This window comes from Zerene cesonia, chromosome 22 (genome assembly GCF_012273895.1).
Source record: "Zerene cesonia ecotype Mississippi chromosome 22, Zerene_cesonia_1.1, whole genome shotgun sequence".
Classification (NCBI taxonomy): Eukaryota; Metazoa; Arthropoda; class Insecta; order Lepidoptera; family Pieridae; genus Zerene; species Zerene cesonia.
Window position 1 is genome coordinate 2,124,605 of NC_052123.1, and position 22,424 is coordinate 2,147,028.

Here is a 22,424-nt window from a genome sequence, read left to right on the forward strand (position 1 = left end):
CTTCCGTGCGCCTTAACAAAAACGTTTATAAATTTGCCGAATTGGTCGAGCCATTCAGGAGTTTTACGCTTTGCAACATATTTTGCGATAAATTTATATTTATATCAATAATTAGGAAAAAAATATAATTGTATTATATTTTTTTCCTATATACATAAGTAGGTATATATGTATGTATGTACATTTGTATGTATGTATATATATGGTATATATGTAATTGTAAATACAATTTGTATATTTCTATCTTGTGCACTATCACTCCCCTCCTTCGCAGCTTTCCTCTGCTTTGCGGTTGTCTGGAAGAGATCGCTTGCAAGCGATAAGACCGCCTTCTGTACCTATCTTTACATATTATGTCTATTGTATTGTTCTTTCTTTGTGTACAATAAAGTATTTTTATTATTATTATGTGTATCTCTCCATAATACTCGGGTACCTCCAGAAGGAAAGCACCCGGTCTTTTGGAAGGCTTACGTGGGGACACATTATTATTAATTATTGACAAGTATAAAAAGTGCAAATATAAGAACTCTTCACATTGATAGACTTCAGTAAACACTTTCCCTTCAGACTATTTAAAAGGTACGATTTTAACTTATCTAAATAGACCGAGAAATTCTAAAATTATCGGGGTATCTGAAGGGTCGATGTCCGGACGTCATTATAATATCGATTCCATCAACCAACGTCCTTAAATATCAAAATACACACGAGCTTTAAATTTTAAACTTAAATAAATACTTCCAGAAAGCATATCAAGGACTGATTTTTTTATGGTAGAGAAAGCAAAGGAGAAGGTGGGCCACCTGATGTTAAGTCACCACTGCCCATAAACACTGTAACACTAGAGGTGCACACAAGTGCTTTGCCGACCTTTCAGGGACATATACGCTGTTTCCTTGAAGGCCCCAATGTTAAATTGTCGTAACTTCCACCTGACGTCGCTCAGGTTAACCTGAAATAAAAAAAAACAACAAATACAGTCAATGTCAGTGGGGACTGGCTTTTTACTCTTATTCTAAAATAAATCAAATCACTATAAATCCATATATATATATATATATATATACATTTTTTTTTTTCCCACGGTCCGCGGGAAGGAGCCATGGGTATCTATTGGGTAGGTTTTCATTATATATTTATCTCAGTATCTATTATTATTATATTAAGGTTAACATAGTATTTCAACGTGATTAGATTTTGTTAACATTTAGTGGGTGATTATTCATATACTTAAAAATAATGTGTTTATATTATTATTTAGATCAAAATATGTATTGTCATTAATAATAATTCATTTGTTTAATAAAATGTTGAGAATTTTTATTTATCACGAGATCTATTTATATTATGATACCTAATTTTATTTATCTTGAGAAAAGCATTTCAAAGCTATAAAACTAAAAATTATATTTAATAAAATCTTTATCATAAAACCTTTATATCAATAATACAACAACAACGCTGATTCACAGACGCACCTAATAAATATTCTAGACTTTAAGCTTACTAGAATTCTCCCACGATTATAGCTTAGGTCACGTCTAGACCAGCGGGATGGAATAGTGGGGTTTAAGTCGATAAGAATAGACATAACCTACCACTTTTTCCCCGGAGGTGTGGGTATTCAACACAAGACTAGCAATCTGTCGCGGCGTCGCCCGCGTTTTCGTATATCGAATAAATATAGTCCCGGTGTTTTCTCCGTATTGTTCGTCCGGTTTCCCTGTAATTTCCGGGATAAAAGCTAAAAGGGACACATCTTGACTTTACACGTGAACTTTTTTTCAGTCTGGAAATTCCGACTAATTCTGTCCCTCTGTCTGTCTGTCGCTCTGCCTGTCTGTCTCTTATTCAGGTCTTAATCGATTTTGAGCAAATAGACAGTTTGTGATCCGAGAAAGGACATAGTAACCTATGTCCTTCTTGGGTCTTGGGTCTCAAATTGTATGAAATTTCATTCATTCAAAAGTCAGAAATCCATCAAACCGCGTTTTCAATTACAAAATATACACGACATATTCAAAAAGCTTAACTCTTCCACTGGCGCAGTCGGTTAAAAACGTTACCAACACATTCTACAGCCATAGCGTGTCTAAACATCACAATCCATTACCCTTAGTATCGATCGTGATCTGAGCTATCTAATAGAGTGATTTCATTATGATTGGTTCGACTATTTGCTAGAATTAAAGAGGGGTGTGGACAGCACTTTATATTAACGCTTTTTATTTTGTGTACTATGGTATATTTTATACTATGGAATATTTTATGTCAATTATTGTGTTCATATCATAAATGTGTTTGTCTGAATGAATGTATGTTGATCTTATATTAAGGACAACTGATTAGATCTGGTTGAAACTCAAATTCAAGTATTTATTTAATTACAAGCAGTCCACCCCGGCTTCGCCCGTGGTACATGTAGAGCCTAAAAACTTCCTCAAAAAGTGGACTATCTCACACTGAAATAATTTTTCAAATCGGACCAGTAGTGCCTGAGCGCGTTCAAACAAACAAACTCTTCAGCTTTATAATATTTGAATAGATAGGAAAATATAATATAGGTAACGTAAATAAAAACGAAGTATGCATATCTCGTACATTAAAAATAAAAACCATTCATTTTACAATCATGATTAATTAACATTTCCTGTAAAAGCTTAAATTTCACATTCAAATGTTAAAACTGTGTATTTTGCGTGAAAGCCTCTTATACCGTAATTTCGTGTAGTATTTTTAAATTTGAAAGCATATGACTTTGTGCATAAATTATATGGCTGGTCTTTTCTTTGAATTAAACATTCTTTTTATCCAGCTTCAAAACAGGTGGTTATCAAATCGCTGTGTATGTAAGTAATTATGTCAGAATTATACAGTTTTTGGATATGTCAGTTTGTAATAGCTTCTAAACACGTGTTTAAAATTTTATAAGTTGATGTATGTTTGTCCTTGCGTAACTCAAAAACAATAAATCCGATTGAAATGGGTTTCCCTCATTTTGGGTATGTTCCACCTTAAAAATTAACGTAAGTTTCATTAAAATCGGTTTAGTTTTTGAAATACAGGGCTGGATAAAAAGCATTCACACGGAACACATCTTCATACCTTTTCAATCTGCAATAATTGAAGCCTAGAACAGTTATAATTAAAAGAGTTATCAGACATATAGATATGACTTATCAACTTCAAAACGTTACTAAGTGGAGACATCAATTAGATAATGTAGCACCGATTCCTCATTCTCCATACAAAACACAAAAAGCAAGAATATCAGAATCTTCTGTGTGTTTTTATAAAATACTAGCTGCGCCCCGCGGTTTCACCCGCGTAAGTCCGTATTTTGTAGGAATATCGGGATAAAAAATTGCCTCTATGTTATTCCAGTTGTCCAGCTGTCTACGTACCAAATTTCATTGCAATCGGTTCAGTAGTTTTTGCGTGAATGAGCAACAAACACACACACATCCTTACAAACTTATGCATTTATAATATTAGTAGGATAGGATAGGATATTTAGTAGGAAGTATTTCGCTAAGTATAGATTCCATGTTTTTTTCACAGTGTTTTTGATTCTATAGTAAGAAACAATTGAAAATGAGGAAGAGGGAATATTATATTGCTTATAGTAGCGTGTTGTTGCCTGCACGATCGCATATAAGAAGCAATTGTTTCCCTGATGACAGATCCCATGTATTCTTAGAGGATGTTTGTGAATCTTAAGAAAGAAATTAATAGGAAGAAAAGGGAATAATCGATAACCTATTAGGATTGCCAGCGAGCTATTAAGATTGATTATTAAGAATATTATAAGATCAGTTATTATTCTGTTCTGCAGCTGCACAGACAAAAGACAAACAGAATAAATATTGGTGTTAAACACATAACCCCTTTTCCAAAAATTCTTAACCTAGAAAGGTTAAGAAGAAAAAATTAATAGAAATTAATTCCGGTCCATTGACATCAAAATAGTTTGAAATAAACTCAGATGACATACTAAATTTAACCCATTTCCCTACAAAAGAAAACTAGAAACAGAATATCTTATTCAGTGTATACGCTGGAATATCTAATACAGCGTGGCATTCCTCATAAAATGTGAATGAACATGGGTTTTATGAATTTGTATCACGAGCTACAATGCAAATATATTAGAGCATAAATTGTAGGTTACGATGTTTTTTTAGGCTTGGTCGGCGTTCTTTATTATACTTTTATACTCTATGGTTCTGGTACTTCAATATATTTATATTTTTGTATTTATACACCAGTAATTAGTCTATGATTATTTGAATATAACAACGTATAATATTAGTTATTTTATAGCTTTAAATAAGTGATTTTTGTATATTATCTGAATATACGAAATGGTTTAAACAATTTTCATGACATTTAGTACGCTGAGGGATTCGGCTTTGATAATTTAAACTAGGATTCATTATAATTATAATGCGTGTCATCCAGGTATGTCATAAAAATTATTTTAAAATAGTATTTTCTTGTGCTTCATTTTATGCGAGTATTAATAAATTAGAAATTAAGGACCTTTTAATGGATTTTAAACGCGAATTATATTATTATTTATTATATTATTACATTATATTATTTAACCCTAAGTTTCAAACATTTTACAGCGAGCGTGGTCACGGAGCGGCTAATATACAACTAATATAATCAATAAATCGCGTTTTAAATCCGTAAAAGAGTCCTAAATACCTCAATTTATAATGTTAACACAATCAAACCGTAACATACGTTCATTTTTTTTGTAAAAAGTATTAATAACCTTATAAGCATAGAGAAATAACATTTTTCCCAATATGTGAAGGTGACATGACAATAACTGAGAATAAAACGCGCGCGGACCTAAAGCTGCCATTCATCTCCTTTGTCCGACCGTAACGCGTCGGAAGTCTCGGTGTGAATATGTGTCTTTAGCTTTTGTTTCGTTTAATCAAATACGTTTGAAGAGTTAAGTCAATGTATAAAAAACTAGATCAAACTGGAATAATATTGACTTGTGTCTAATTATAATTATCATCATCATCCATATGTACACAGAACACAGGCTGATGATGATGATGAAATTGCCTCTAAGTTGTCTGACCTAGATCATTTTAGAAGAAGGCACTACGTTTTTATTAAAAATGAATCATAAAAAGCGGTTACCAAAGCGATAGTTCTGTAACAAGCCCAAAAATACAGTCGAATTGGAAACCTCGACTTTTTTGAAGTCGGTTTAAAATAATATGTACGTTGCATGTATTTTATTTCTAGTGGGTTTTCACCCACAAAGTTATTGAGTAACAGAAAAAAAAAATACACCCAATTCAGATGCTGCTTCTTTTTTGCTAACGTCGGTTGAAAACTAAATGTTATTTCTTAAGCAGTATTGTGCTTAGTTAAATAAAAAATATTTTAACATACTTATCAAAAGGAGGTTATTACAATTACTATATTTTTAATCTTACTTACGTGTCCAAAAAAAAATTAAAATATGCAAAGAATAAAAAATTATACAAACATGATGTATTCTTCAAGTCTTCCGTTTCTTATTCTTTAATAGGATCACATGTTTGTCCCAAATACATTTAAAGGTCAATACAATTTCTAAAATCACACGTTGTGCTAAATAACATCTGTTTATCAATGCCAAATCGCTCCTAGCCGCTCGCAAACCAACCACATAGACATCAGTCATTTGTTGAGCCCACTGATTCGTCTTCCCCTTTTATGAATTGAGGCGAAAACTGAAAAACATGGAAGAAGTCTATAATAATGTCTATAATATAGTCTAGAATAAATGTTTTTAGAAGTGGACTGTACCTACTTGAGAAATTTTGAAAGAATAGGAAAAATTTTATCACGAGGCGGGATTCGAACCCGCGTTTTTCGCCTAACCTGCCACCCGTGATCCCGCCACAGTAATCAAATTTCTTCTGCTCTTTCGGTTTTATGTGCCTAAGGCACCCCATGCCATCTATTGAGATAATTAAGAACCATCACATTTATAAAGCATTTCAATGCTATAAAACTAAAAGTTTAATTGGACTGTACTTATTAGTGTTTTATTTGCTTATGATTATTTTTGTTTATTCATTTGAAGATGCTAGGACACTTTCATATACAGACTCACATATTGTAAGAAATTTACATTACGACTATTCACCGAGTATATCGTTTTAGGGTTAAATAATTATGAAGAACACACCAAAACAATAATCACTAATATTATGAGTGCGGAATGATTTTGTTTGTCTCTCTTTCGCGTTGCAACGGAGCGAATTCATGGTACGACTTTGTATCTGAAGATAGATGACTAGAGTGGCATATGCTACTTTTACCGAGGCGAAACATTTCAATACAATGGGAATCCTTGAGTTCTAAAAACTACCAATCTTATAACAATGAATCCCTATTTCCCTTGGTCACGTCCTCACGCGTGAACGGCTGGACCGATTTAAAAAAATGCTTTCATCATTAAAAAGCTACGATTACAATGACCTAGGCTATATATACGCCACGGGTGTAACCGGGGCGATTAGCTAGTTCTATATATACTTCTATTAAACATGCTAATAATTATTTATCAACATTTATCGCTCAAAAACTATTTTCTCTGTCCATTACTCTGCTAAAAAATCTAACACTGTCCGAATTAAAATACGAAGTATCCGATTTATTTATAAGCACACAGTAAACGAACACACAATGATAGTGTATATAAAAAACAATTTCAACAGTCACTCGCAACATTTACGTTTGTTATGAAACTTCGTATTTTAAATTGTTCGCAGCTGGATCGATATGTCTGGTCTGAGGCTTTTTGTGTGGATGCTGTTTAGTTGTAACAGTTATAGTGATATTTTTAAGTGCAAATCAATGTAGTATACGTAGTCACAGTATAATTGTATTTATTATAATTATATTAATGTTATTTATTTATTTATATAATTGAATCTGTTTTGTCACCAAATGTTCAACATGGTTAATGTGAAAGAACTTCAATAAAATTTAAACATTAAAGTTCTATTTCATTTATCGTAATTAAGTAATTGATATTTAATCTGTAAATTTATAGACTGATGAAGCTACTAGTATACTAATAATATATAGTCTGTTCCTTTGAACGCGATAATATACGAAACTACTGGACCGATAAAAAAAAATTCACTACTTTTTACATATTACGTTTTCTAGATACTCTCATGAACTTGCAAATTTACAAGCATTCTTATTTAGACCCATTTCTACGTCACTTCGGCTTTTACACATTTCTGATACAAGAATAACACACGTTTATTATGGCTATAAATAAAAACGAATCCACAATAAGATCGTAAACTCGTCTTGACAGCTTTCGAGAGCTTATTTGTGCCTCGAACCGTAACTGTATGTACCAGAGTGATGACGTCATATTTATTTACTTTGGAATCCGACTAATATAAATTTATGCGTATAATTTGCCGAAAAACAATGTTTCCAGTAAAGTTGAGCCATGAGTTGTATAGAGCAGTCCTTATAATGTAGACCATGAGCCAGTGGTCCTTTTATTTCTGTTAGTTAATTGAAAAGAATTAGGCGTGTTTCGTTTATATTTTAATGGTTAATTGTGTTCGAAACAGGACATAAAAATTTAGATAATTCGCATACTAACAAAGACCATTTGATGTTATTGTATTGTTTGTATTTTGAAATGAATTTCTCAAAAAATTTATGAATTCACATTCACATGAAACAAATGATTTGAAATTCCCATAAAATTACGTATCAGCAGTACGTTCCCCTCTTTGCAGTCATTAACTCGTAAAATTTTACCGTTAAGTACTATTTCATAGACTATTATGTTACGAAAATAAAGTATTATCACTTCACTCTTGAAGTTTCACAAAAAAATTACACTAAACTTACGACTGATTTAGAAACATCATTGTATTTTCAGTAAAACCTACATACACACTATATATCTTATTTTTGTTCAATAATAGCTGTTCATAATATGTATACTTTTTTAATAAGAGGGTAACTGCGCACCAGCACCTGATGGTAAGCAACCACCACCGCTCACGAACATTCGGAGAGGTAGCACCTCTGCGAGTGCGCTTGTCACTTAGTGGTGAGGGATTCCAAGCCATTCCTTCTGCCCAGTCCACTGGGAAGGGTGAGGAAAAGGAAAAGGGCCTTCGGTATCAACAATAGTAATATAGTAAAAGTAAGAAATAAAGACAAATGCATCAAAATTCGATACATCGTATAATATTCTTGGAAATTAAATATTAAGGTGAAAATAAAGTTCAGGCACGGGTCAAGCCTCTAAGGACCAGTCGCGTTAAAATTTTATTCGATCGAGGTGTGGTTTAAGAAACTGCTTTACAAAGCTCGTGAATTCATACACATGGTTCTTTTAATTTGAATGTAACCTACATACTTATAATTTTCTTGCAGCGATTCAAACATATTTAAATACTTTTTCGAAGCGTTATAACCATTAAATGTTTAAAAGGAGAATGAGTTTGAGAGTTATATAAAGAATTAAAATACAGAAATAAAGATAGAATAATGATATTCTACGATCAGTCACTTGACCCGACTTCACCCGGGGTGGGTGGAAGAAAGAAAAAACTTATGATGCTGTGAGAAAATGAAGCTTTTTCATAGTAATTCAATTTTTAAATAGCTTTTGTAATTTATGGTTAAATCGCAACAAAAAGAAACAATAATATTTTCCGCACTAGTTTCAATTTGATCTTACATGTATTTTAATTTAACTTTATTACTTACATAAAAATAACTAGCTACTTGAAGCCTAATCTCAGTAAAGACGCAGCGTCCCAAAAATTGTTTATTTTTGAAATCGCTTCGATAACACATAAATAAAATATAAATTCATCCTCTTTATAATAATATTTACATTATTCACATCTTCTCTGCTTCCCACTCCTGCTAACTATATACCTAATATTATAAATGCGAAAGTTTGTAAGGATGTGTGTGTGTCTGTTGCTCTTTCACACAAAAACTGCTGAACCAATTGCAATAAAATGTTGGTACGTAGATAGCTGGACAACTGGAATAACATATAGGCAACTTTTTATCCGGATATTCCTATGGGATACGGACTTTCGCGGGTGAAATCGCAGGGCGCAGCGCATATTGGCATAACTAGCTATGCCGCGCGGTTTCACTCGCGGACAAAACCAAGGAAAAAGCTTCTATTCTGTATTTAAACGCATTCGAAAAATCATATGTTTCACCGAAGTGCAACATATACTTGTTTCACAGTTTTTTTTTTAAATTTCACTCGAATCGGGGCTATGTTTTTGCAAACTGTAAGAAACAGACATATTAAATACTAGCTGAGACTCGCGGTTTCACCCGCGTAAGTCTGTGTCACGTAGGAATATCAGTATAAAAAGATATACATTATTCCAACGTACGTACGTTGGAAAATACATATCTTTTTATTTATTTATTTTGTAATCGATTTAGTAGTTTGCTTGAAAGAGTAACAAATATCCATCCATACTTACAAACTAACGCGTTTATAATTAGTAGGATTTAGTAATTATCTAATTCTATTCCGTGAAAATTATGTATGTCGTGACGTAGCTGCGTACATTTGTAATTTATTTTGCGGTATTATACGCGGTTTCCCATATCCGTTTTGTTCTAGGCATAGTGGAAAATCATGGCCGCCGTCATATAGCAACTGTGGCCTGAAATTATATTAAACTATTAACGAGCAATATGCTGAGTATTCGTAAGGAAATTATTTAATCCTGGCAATTCTAATCAGGATAATTACATAGACTCATAAATAAATGTATTGTCAATGATCTTTGATTAGTGGACAAAGTTTAAATTAAATCTGCCGCTTATATCTATCAAGTTTCTATGCCGAAAAAGTTTTCTTTTTATATGATTTTTTTGCCATTATATAGTAATTTAATTGAATAATTTGTGTAATTATAATAAAAACAATGTATTATATTATAATAAAATAGTTATTTTATTTACAAGGAAAACCTATTAAATAAAATAAATTGTATAAAATATAACATACTATATATAACAAAGTTCATTTGTTTACCCAAATAAAAGAAAAAAAATAAATAAAAATATTTTTATACGGCAAGTTTAATTTTTAAAGTTTAATTTTTTCAAGAATATTATTAGAAATTGATTCCTTTCATTAATTAGCTTCCTATCAAAATTGTCGGTAAGAAATAATTACACACCTTTAAGAACACCTTAATAATATCGTTTAACCTTGAAAGCGTAACAGACAGATTTTTATAATTAATTAATAAAGATCTGCTTAGATTAACTTCCGCCCGTGGCTTCGTATTATGGACAGCGAACAATAGACAATCCTAGGTTTTTCCCGTAGAATTTTCGGGATAAATTTAATGTTCTTTCTCGCGTGTCATCACTGTCTGCTGTCAATGTAATATTTCAAGTAACCCATATTAACGAGTCACGATTAATTAAAAATGTAAAACTAAATGGCGTGACGAAAGGTCGTGATAAAATAGTGTTCTTACTCAGTACATGTTTGATCGATAGTGTACTGAGAGACTAGGCTTTCAAGGTCCTAGACAATGTCTATGTGATATTGTAGGATGCCTAGGCCACTTGTTGAACTTGGTTTATTTCTTGCCTTGCGACTGTGGTTCTAGAAATATGTTATATGTATACTTATATAATACGGTTATGGGTTTGTTTGTTTGAACGAGCCTATCTCAGGATATAATGGATCGTATTGTGGAATTCTATTGTGTTGGATGGTATATAATATAACTATATAAAATAAAAATTGCTGTAAAATAGAAAAAAATATTCCTGTTGCATGATTAACTGAATTACTGAGTAAAATATATTGAAAAGCTATATTTATTTGATTTTCTCTTGTTTTGATTTTTTATCCCATTTCCGATTAATTAATAACCGTTTCGATTTGCATTGTACATGGTGTTCATAAATGCATTAAATGTATGAATAAAAAAGCATATTTATGAAACTCCAATTTTTATTTATTCAATTAAATTTCCTTTTGTATACCCCTTAAGAAACATCTACGAAGAAGAGACGGTAGAAATTCTACAGTAAGGGCCAAAGTTTACCAACATTTCAAGTTTTTTCATGTTAATCTAGGTGAAGACAAATCCAACGAATAAAGTCGTAGAAATAAACCATTCTTCAATATATACATATGACTTACGAAGATTACAATATGGAGGTCTGTGAACCTATGTCGAATTCCATATTTGGCCACATCTTAACTTACCATCAGGCGAGATCTTGGCCGACAAAGTGGTCGCAGGCGAAGTCGCAGACCTTTCGCTATACCGGCTCGACGGAACACAGTGGAGTTTTTTTGTGAGGAGTGGAGGGGGGTGCAAGATTTCCACAATACAATAACAAAGGAAAAACAAGACAAGATCGTGGTCGAGCGATTCCCTATTGACCAATAAATAATTATTATAATCTACGTTAATTTACGAATTTTGAATTTGTTTTTTTGTTTGTTTCAGGTATAAAGGGTACCATGTTATAGTTAAGTTATTACGTAAATAGTGGTAGTGTACTGGTAGTTATACATACAAACAAAATGGGTTGCAACACAAGTTCGGACGCGAAATCTAATAAAGAAGAGAAGGACTCACAGGAGAACCAGGCTAATGCGGTCACAGGTACGTCGAGCATGAACCATAAGCTTGTGCAAATTGCTTGAGCATTATTTTTGTAACTTGATCGTCGTGTTAACTTAATAAGCAAGTTTGTTCAAAATATTCCTACTACAGACATCTCAAACTAACATAATATGCAACTTAAATAAATAACCTTTACTGATTTTATAAGAATCTAGCGGCTTCGTTCGTAGTATCCTTATCACTGTAGCTTTGTATTGGTGTAATAATTCTTGAAATCGGTCCAGAAGTCCTTGTGAAAACGTTACAAACATACAAACTTAAAGCACTTTAGTATGAAAATGATGAAGAGAGTAATCTATAAACTACTAAACCGATTATAATAATTTCAGCAGAAGAAAGTCTGAGCGGGAACTAAGCTAATAATATCACAAAATAGTTAGAAATTTATCCAATTAACATCCCCATAAAATAAATAACACGTTCGGTTTAAAAATATAACGTACTAGCTGCGCCCCGCGGTTTCACCCGCGTAAGTCCGTATCCCGATATTCCTACAAATTTTTATTAAGAAACTAGCTGCGCCCTGCGGATTCACCCGCGTAGGAAACGAAAGTAGGAATATCGGGATAAAGAGTTGCCTATATGTTATTCCAGTTGTTCAGCTGTCTAAATACCAAATTTCATTGCAATCGGTTCAGTAGTTTTTGCGTAAAAGAGTAACACACATATCCTTGTAAACTTTCGCATTTATAATATTAGTAGGATTAAATTAGTAGGATCTTGTAAATTGGATTATTTCAGTAACTGTCTTAATTCGCGTAGCGATCATTACCGCTACATTATAGCTACCTGAAATACGGAAAAGTTAAATAACATCTCTGATACATAATAAAGGATCTTTATTGCAAAAGTTTCCTTAAAGTTTGGTTGGTATAACACAGTCCAAGTACACATACACTCAGACTGGTACCTACATACATGTAGAAAGCCCTGACTCCTCATGTATTGATTGTTAACCTTGTACTATGGATTCACTCGTGTGGTAGCATATACAATACTAGGTGCGGTTTACCCGCATATAGCCTTCCTCAATAAATGGGCTATCTAACACTGAAATAATTATTCAAATCGGACCAGTAGTTTCTGAGATAAGCGCGTTCAAACAAACATACTCTTCTGCTTTATAATATAGATACACTAAACTGAACTATAATCTAGCAGTTATGTGTATAAGAGCAACAAACACACGAACCTTCCGATTTATATTAATGTATTATCTCCTTTTATATTATGTTACTTTAATATAAATATTCTCACTTAGGGCAATTTATATATTTACATAATTAATATGCATAAAATATATAGATGTATGCATATATATTATACTATCTTTCGCCCGCGGTTTCGAGTGCATTGTTGCCTAGTCCCTACATAGCTTCTGTTCCCGTGGAATGTCTGCTATAAAGCTTACATAAATCGCTACATCTTACGAGGTGCTTTCCGCCGTCTGTGTGTCTGTATGCTTAGATCTTTAAAATTATACAGCAGATTTTGATGTTTTTTTTTTAAAGGATATTGTAATTTCAGAGGATTTTTTATATATATACTATTAAACCCGCAAAAATGCGAAGCCGGGCCGGGGCGCTAGTAAGTAATTCCCATCCCTTATCCTCACCCATCCCAGTCCATTCCTTTTTCCAATTGTCAATACTCTCTTACCCCCTAAAAACGGGTAGCGCATCCGCAGAGGCACTACCTCTCCGAATGTTCACGGGCAGTGGTGATAGATTACCATCAGGCGAACCACCAGCTCAGTTGCCCGCTATGAAGTGGTCCCCAAGATACAGGCTATCCTAGTTTGAGACTAGTTATCTTGTTATATATTTTATCTATACCCAATAAACGATCTTATTATTATTATCACATAAAAGTTATAATAGTAATTAAGAGCAGCCTTAACTGTATCAAGGGAAAAGCCATAGGATTAAAATATAAAATAACTTAGCTATAACTTCATCTTAACGACTCCCCATACATTTTATAAGATAGGAATTTAGGTTAAGTTTCATTTTAATTGCTTAACTCGGCTGTACCTGAGCGCTCTGGTTAATCTTTATTCGCGAAATATTAAGCGAACGTTAATGTTATTTAAGCAGGACATAACTAAATAAGTAAAGTTAAACTCGAACATTAATTTCAATTATTTATGACTAGCTGCGCCCGCTGTTTCACCCACGTAAGTCCATATCCCGTAGGAATATCGGAATAAAAAGTTGAATCAAGAATTAATAAAAATGCAATTGAATGAAAAACCTCCTTATTTTAAAAATGATTTATTCAATAAGACTTCTTCTAGAAGCACTTTTGAATCGCCACTACACCATTACCACCATATTTATTATACAATTTTGGGAAAGCGAGGAATTTTCTAGAAATATCGCGGATCCAAATTAAGTACGTAATGTAAGTAAACACTTTATTTTGATACTGTAATAACAGTGTAATTCATAAAATGAGCTTGTGCTAACAATCTTATAAATCTGGCAGCCTTTCGCACTGTAAGGTCCTGTCTCGAAGCGAATTGAGCAATAAAGAGAAAATAAAACTTGTCGCGGGTAGACAGAGATATGAAAGAGGTTATTAACCCCGATAATTTGTGAGGTTGCCAGTTTTTTTAGTAAGCTCATAAATATAGACGCTGTTTGTTTTTCTTTAATTAATTTGATGCTGGTTAGGGTAATTCTTTTGATATTATTAACAACTTCGGCAGACGCTGTACCTTGTTCTTTTTATTTTACACACTTATATAGATTCCTCAAGAAACACTCTATGTATAAAAAAAACCTCATCACAATCTGTTAGGTAATTTTAAAGATCTCAGCAGAATCTAATAGAGACACATAGACGGTGGTAAGCGAGGCGAGGCTTTGTTTTATAAATGTAGTGATAAATAATGGAATAGTTTTTAAATAAACGTCAAAACACCTATTCTCAACAAATAACTAAATTGTATAATTTTTCACAAATAAATATGATGTCAATGTGCTTCTGTTTGATTTTAATAGAAATATCCGAGTTTCTATTATAATTTCTTGTGAAATCTGTGAATCTTCTATTGCACTAATATCGACACTGTTACGTCGTTGTTAAAAATATAATTTTATTTATGTAGTTCATAATATAAGGAGTAGATGGCGCTGTTACAAAATTTCTGAAACAATTTCAGTAAAGCGCCACCTAAGTGCCATCGTGTTTCGATAATAAATCTGTTTAGAATGTGACTAATATAAAAACAGTGAATTTTATAACGTATTCCATTCTAACTCCAAATATGTATTAGAGATGGCGCTGGAATCAATCCGCTTCAATTCAATCCAATTCCAATTTATGTTAGCGCCATCTGTTAGTTGTGTTACTAACTTCATCGTCAAGTAAAAATGTTATGCTACGATTCGATTAGACAGGCAAGTGCTACCAACACAGCACATTTAAATTCTAATCACGTAACGTGCCAATTTGTGAAAGAACAAAGGTTCTTTTATCACAGTTAGGTAATGCATAACATTATCAGATTAAAGGCGTTTATGCTATACCTTTGCAATGTCGATTAAAACCAACGGCAATCAAACAATACAGGCCTTTTTAATTTATTTAATTCTTTGAAACATGTTTTAGAATGATCAATCTCATTGTTACGTTATACTGCATTTACAATTTTAACTTCATTTTTGTTAAAAAATGATTTTAATACAAAGTAATAATGATAAGAAATTTTTAGAGAAAGTGAATATAATAATAAAAAAAAGTATTTTATAAAAGAGATTCATAATTTGTTGTTATTTATTATTTAGTTCCCAGACGATTAATGAAAAATATGGTTAAGTGCGAGTCGGAATTGCGTCAGGATTCTGTACAAATATGGTAAATGACAATTGCAAAAAAACAGGTCACCCTAGATGGGATTAATCTACATTTTAACCTTATAATCCAGATAATAAACTTTCAAAATTTCAGCTGTATAACCGTCACACTTCATGAGTTACAGCCCGGTGACAGACGGACAGATAGCAAATTCTTAGTAACAGGGTCTCGTAACCTTACAGAATACTAGAAATTAGTTATCCAACAATTACAATATGCTAGGTTACAATACAGTTTCATTTTAGCTACAATTATGTACCTAGCTTACTTCTTGCCGTATGGCATCGGCATTGTACGCACGAACCACAAGCAAGCTTCTGTTATTAAATTTAAAATTAAGATGAATAATATAATAATAAAATTAAGAAAAATAGTGCTGCAATCGTAACGAAAACATCCAATTCTACTATTATGCATTTTGTACTAATATAATCCAAATAAACATTAACATATCAACAAGCAGCAACATTATCAGCCAGTTATTAGAAAAAAAAAACTAGTAAGCTATGCCTATTTACACTCAAATTCACTCATTACTAACTATTCACACAATTTATATCCATAATTAGGATCAATATAAAAACCTACTTGTGTGGAATAACACTGGCTACGCAGCACCTACAATGCGCTACGACAATGCTACGGAAACGTAGCAAAATCGTGGCATTACAGATTTTATAATAATTTTATTTTGACGTAGTAATCTTTTATTTTATTGTATAATCATTAATTGTTAAAATATCGATACTTCTATCGCTACTTGTTTAAAAGCTCTATGTACTTTTATCTATATTATAACATAAGTAATATATTATTATGTTCCTGCCAATGGCTGAATTTATCTCTAATAACTACATGCAAACATTACACTGCATAATAGAACGTAGAGTTTATTTCTTCATTTATATTTAATTTCTCCGCAAAATTATCTCATGGTTTAGGCGTGACAGACTAAAATTATTTTCACATAAATTTTAATACTTGACATTAAGATACACTGAAGTATTTTCGCTTCACAGCAATTGGATCTTAGTACAAAATATAAAGAAATAAATCCACTGTCGCATTGCGGACTATGAACTCCTTTAATTTCGTGTTTTTGTTTGATAAATTAAGTCGCAATAGTTTTTGATGAGGTATCCATACAATTGAGAATTGGGATGTCACGTACACATCCTTTTTAATAGGAGTACTTAATAGTAGAGCATCATCAGTTCACATATTACGTTCAGTGGGAACACAGGCCTCCTATGAGGGTTGGATCGGTGAGGATGGAGGTATTAGTGTATTATAGTGATAATAATATTAATGAAATGTCAAAACTGGGTCAAAAAAGTTTTGTTAATGTTACTTATTTCATATGTAAATATTATTTTGTTCGATACAAATAAAAATCTGATTAATTTAATGATTTCCTTGCAAACCAGAGAGCATAGAATCTGGGAATGTGTATTAGAAATATATCCACTACATATGTATAATAATTTCTTTGCCTTTTTAAAATGAATATATATTTTTTATGTATGTAAAGGTTTCGATCTATCATACTTATTATAAAAAAGTGACAAAATAATAAGGAACGTATTTAAAAAAATATTTATCTAATTATCACTAGTCGCGATATAGGCTACGCCCAGACTGCTACAGCCGTAGCTAATGGCTAATATCGTAGGCCTAACCTGTAGCCACGTACTATATCCGTAGCTTGTAGCACACCTGGCGTAGCTGTTCTACCATAAATATTGTCCTTGTGTGTAGCATAATTTATTAAGAGATTGAATTAAATAAATAAAACTGAAAACTATTCAGTTTGTGGTGGGTAACTCTGATTGGCTGATTACAAGCTAGTTCTATGAATCTTATTTGTGTTTATTTATTGAGGATTGATATAGAATATATCTTGCAATAAGATCTTGCAATACATAACTTTAGTAAAACTGACAAGTACCGGCATTATAGTTTTTTTTAACAAGTTATCATTAAATAAAATATATGTTATATTCTTTTTGCAATAACCAAGAACGATGCATAGTGTCATTTATTTTGATAGCATCCAAATTTAATTTTTCACCGAATTACTTTCAATATTATCTCAAATAGAAAACTCATAAACTGACAGAAACAGACAATTTTAATTAGACATACCCTTAATTATACATCCTTTTGAAACAATCTATTTATTAAGTCAACAAAATCCGATGTGTAGTTTTAAAGCCCAAAGCATACATTCATACATATATACATACATAGGGACAGACGCAGGAAGCGACTTGGCTATATATGTAGTGATATACAATAATAATTTCTCAAATATTATACTATGACGCTTCAAAAACACTTCTTAAATATAGGATCACAGGACTTCAAGACTCATTACAAATGTAGATTTCAGATGAGTTTTATCATAGTATCATCACGAGTAAAAGTTAATATTATGTTTATAAAGAAACAATTAACACACCCAATAATCTGTGACAATATAGGCCATCATAACTAGTATAAAGGCAAGTGAATACTGGGTCAGTTAACATCTTGCGGAGACAATTTTTAATTAAAGTCCGTCTGTATGAAATCATTAATGAACTTACTCTTTGCGAAACCCGTTTCTCGTCTTAAATAGTTTAATTAACGGGATCAAATAAATATTTAAGATGGTACTATAAATTGTATTATATTCGAATTCAATTTTTTTTTATATTTCTCGAATAAAAGAAGTAAAAATCATATTTAGAAAGACGAAAAGTTTTGAAATAACTGCAGATACATTTATCTTCACATGTTTTCGGCTATTTTTTGTATACAAAAAAAAAATAAATTTATTCTTTTAATACATCCCTTCTTTTAATTATAAACGTAAGTCACTCTCTCTAAGTGTCTCTTCTTCACGTCTAAATCACCGAATCGGTTTGGAAACAATTTCATAGAAATTGAGACCCAACACCCAAAAAAGGAGGTAGACAGTTTTTTCTCCTAGAAATTTTGTAAAAACCAAAATTATATATACTATTATATACACTCCGGGACTGTCCAGCTTTTCCTTATGCGAAACTGCGGTCGATAACCAAGTATAGAATAGTCTATAAATAATAATAAAATTAGGTACAGTTTAAGTTCTGAGGACAAGATATCAATCCCGGAAATCCCACCTGGGCTATCTGGGGATGGATTATAGGCTGTCTTTTTGTTCCTTAAAACTAGCATATAACAAAATAATCTATTTAAATTCATTATAATATAATCGAAAGTACCAAAAAAATATATTATAAATGACATCATTATAAAACAAACAGATGAAACTGGGCGTTTATCACATAGGATGATGTGTTTACAACCGGTTCGAATCCAAACGTTCAAATGTATTTCTTTATTGAGCCATTTCAAATAAGTATAAAACCCTGAGTCCATCCGAATCTGAGACTAGTCGCGCATCTCAACCCGCCTCGGAAGGTTGCCAAGGATATCGTATTATATAAGAAAGTTTTCATTTTAAAAACCCTAACATTAACTAGTGAATCCCTGCAATATTACCAAGTAAAACCATAATACTATAGTCATAAATAATTTTCTTAAAATCATATTTTAACAACTTAATATGTGTTAAAATCGTAAATCTAAATTAATGAGTGACTGAATCCTCGAGAATCCTCGGATGTGTACCTATAATATAATCATATTTTTATCAAATAATTGTAAACAATAAACGCATAAAAAGTCACAGACTAAAGTAGTTTGATGTGCACTTAATAAATAACCGAACGAGTGTTGCCGAAAAGTCGTAAAAAATCAAAGTTCAATACACTAGAAGTATCCAATATCACTTCCGGATTTGAAATAGCCTGTTTGAACTATACCAAACCTTTGTACCCAGTGTACACCAGGCATAAACGTAGTTCCCTCCCCAGTCTCTTACCTCACGGCGCACAGTAATCGGGACCTCCGTAGGAAGCACTCGCGCCACCGCTCCGGCTTTCTCCCCCGCGTCCTATAAATCAGTAACAGTGGATTTATTAAGGAAATACCTGAAAATCGTCGAGGACAAATTTTTCCCAGGTAAGTCCGTTTGCTGTGTGCGTTCTCTAATTCATGATTATTGGATTTCTGACGTGTTCCTTGGAAAGCGTTTTTGCTTGATGGGCGGATTTTATAGATGTTAAAAATTGGTTTAAAGGCTGATAATTGGAGCTTTTTTGTTTTAATCTCGAAGTAATTGGGACATTATAAAATGAGTTCGCAAAAATAAAGATATACTAAACAGTATATACTTCTTTAACGAAAAGGTAGGCAGGTACACAATATAAAACGAATTAAATATGAATAAGTTGAGTTAATAAGAGTGCGTTAGGAGCAAAATATTGAATAAAAAAAAATGTACCAGGGTAGGATGAAAGACAAGGAGGTTATTTATTTTCCAGAACATTATTAGGATTTATGATCATACTATATTTTATAAACAACCAGTGAAGCAAGCGTGCCTAAGAGTAAAAATAAAACAATTCTTATCATAAAAAATCTATTCTCATATATTCTCATAAAAAAATCTATCTAAGAATGTGCTTTAAATTATCACTATAAGTTGATAAGGGAAACGGTTAAGCATGTAGGAAAAATTGTAAAATTTCTTCCAATGACCATAAAAAAATATTTATAGCGTAAATGTTTTCCTCAATGCGGTCTGCGCCAAAATCCTTAAAACAAGCACAACGCATGACTTGTGTTATGCTTATACATATCCATACTTCTATACAATTTACTAAAATAAAACTGTAATTTATTTGCTTGTTTGAACGCGTTTATCTCAGGAAGCGTAAGACCGATTTAAAAGATATTTCAACGTTGAATGTACGCGAACCTTGAGTTCTATAGGCATATGTACCACGAGTAAAACCGGAGAGGACAGCTAGTATATCTGTATAAAAGTAAATCGTTTTACACTATTTATAAATCAAGAACGGCTGAACGAATTTCGAGGTATTTTGGTTTGTTTGATGTCTCTGCTTGGAACAATAAATGTTGAAAAATGTCTTTAATGAAATTAGAAAAGGTCATCATCGCTACAGTTGAATTTAAAAGTCTATGAAAAACTATATCAAGATGTTATATGAGTACTTATGAATATGACCTTATACCTACATTAGTAGGTCAATCAGCGGTCACTTGTTTAATATAAAGGGTATAAGATCGGAAGTGAAATTGGGTGTTTCGTTGGTCAGGTTTTTATTTTACTTGTATTACTAATTTTATATTGAATATATTAATATTGTGTATTTTATATTGAATATATCAATATGTTTAATTGCGTTCAAACTGGAATAATATTACTTTATTTCGTCAGTGTGTTTTGACCTGAAAAATAAACTGTATTGGCATAAAATTATATAAATAGGCGTCACCAAATCTAATGATATTAGGATCGACTGATAGACCTCATTTGCCCTGTCTTGTAAGGTCCCCAGAAAACCGTTGTTACAATGCTGCATAGGCCCCACCGTCTAGGTCTGAAAACCAACATTAATATGAATCTTTTATACAGATTAATGCCGTATAGATTCATTTAAATTTATTACGTTTTAATCAAGTTAATTAAAAAATATCGACATTTGATAATATCGGATTTTAAACAAAATTAAATCTTTAATAAAAACTGAATAAATTATGATAAATCTACAATTGGATATGTTATTTAAATTATTCATTTATTTCCTTATTTAACAGAGACATAGAGGCTCATAGCATGAAAATAGTTTACGTGACACAAAACTTGATATAATCAAATAAAACCGACCCATCCACGCCCCCAAATCTCATTAAAAGTTGCAACTATAGCTGTGGTGTCGTTAAAGGTCACGGATTTCAGTAACCTTGTAGCAGGTGACTTATTCAATCTAATATAATGTCGAATTCGAATCCAATCTTTCCCTTACGTGATTGATATATCTTGGAAAAAAACTCTGCTTATATAGAATTGTATGGCCAACATCGTTACAGACCTCCCACTTTTAGATTCTATTAGAAAATCGATCAAGTCTTAGGTTATAATTGAAATTTTAAGGTGATCACATAAGAATATTGAACAAATTCGTTTTAATTTAGGCCTTTTACAAGACGAAACATTTCTTTGTCTTAAGAGGTAAGTGAAAGGTTGTTAAAGCGGCTATAGATTCATGAACATTAAGTTATGAATTAAATGATTGTGGTATGTAACCGACTTCTTTTAATGTTCTGACTCCCTTTAATTGGACTGATTCGATTCAAACTTTATACAATTATTAATTATTTATCAATGTTCGATCACAATAAAATAATTTCATGAGTCTTACTATCCTGATAAGACCCCTAGGATTAAATAATTTAGTTCCTTTCGTATAATCTGTATTAGAGCATGTCAGACAATATGAAAGCATAGTATTTTCTTGCGTTTGATTTTACGCGAGTATTGTACGTTTAGAAATTAAAAACTTTTTAACGGATTTTAAACGCGATTTATTCATTATATTATTAACCCTTTTTCGAACACTTTACAGCGAGCGTGGTCAGTCTCCCCGTGACCGTGAATGAATAAATCGCGTTTAAAATCCGTTTAAAAGTTTTTAATTTCTAAAAAATATAAAAGAATGAATATTTTGCCAATTTCTGTAAATGTATGCGTGTGTAATGTGAGTAAAATGCTTTACGCAAGAAACACCGAAGGATTTTAACAGAAATATTATATGCGGATAGATAACATCCTGAAATATATTTGCATAACCATATACATACATGGGTAGTGCCGCAGGCCGAAGCTTGTTTACCATAACTGCTATAACGCAATATTTACCTAAACAAACAGGGTTGTATAATTAATTCACATAT

At 32.0% G+C, this 22,424-nt stretch overlaps 1 protein-coding gene across 1 annotated transcript in view; it reads left to right on the forward strand.

The window, feature by feature from the left end:
- Nucleotides 1-22,424, forward strand: part of LOC119836029 (neuromodulin) — an 89,560-nt gene that overhangs the window by 3,426 nt on the left and 63,710 nt on the right. Inside the window, exon 2 of the mRNA XM_038361198.1 lies at nt 11,535-11,693. Coding sequence (XP_038217126.1) covers nt 11,612-11,693 — 82 coding nt within the window. The 5' untranslated portion in view covers nt 11,535-11,611. The remainder of the gene's footprint in view (nt 1-11,534; nt 11,694-22,424) is intronic.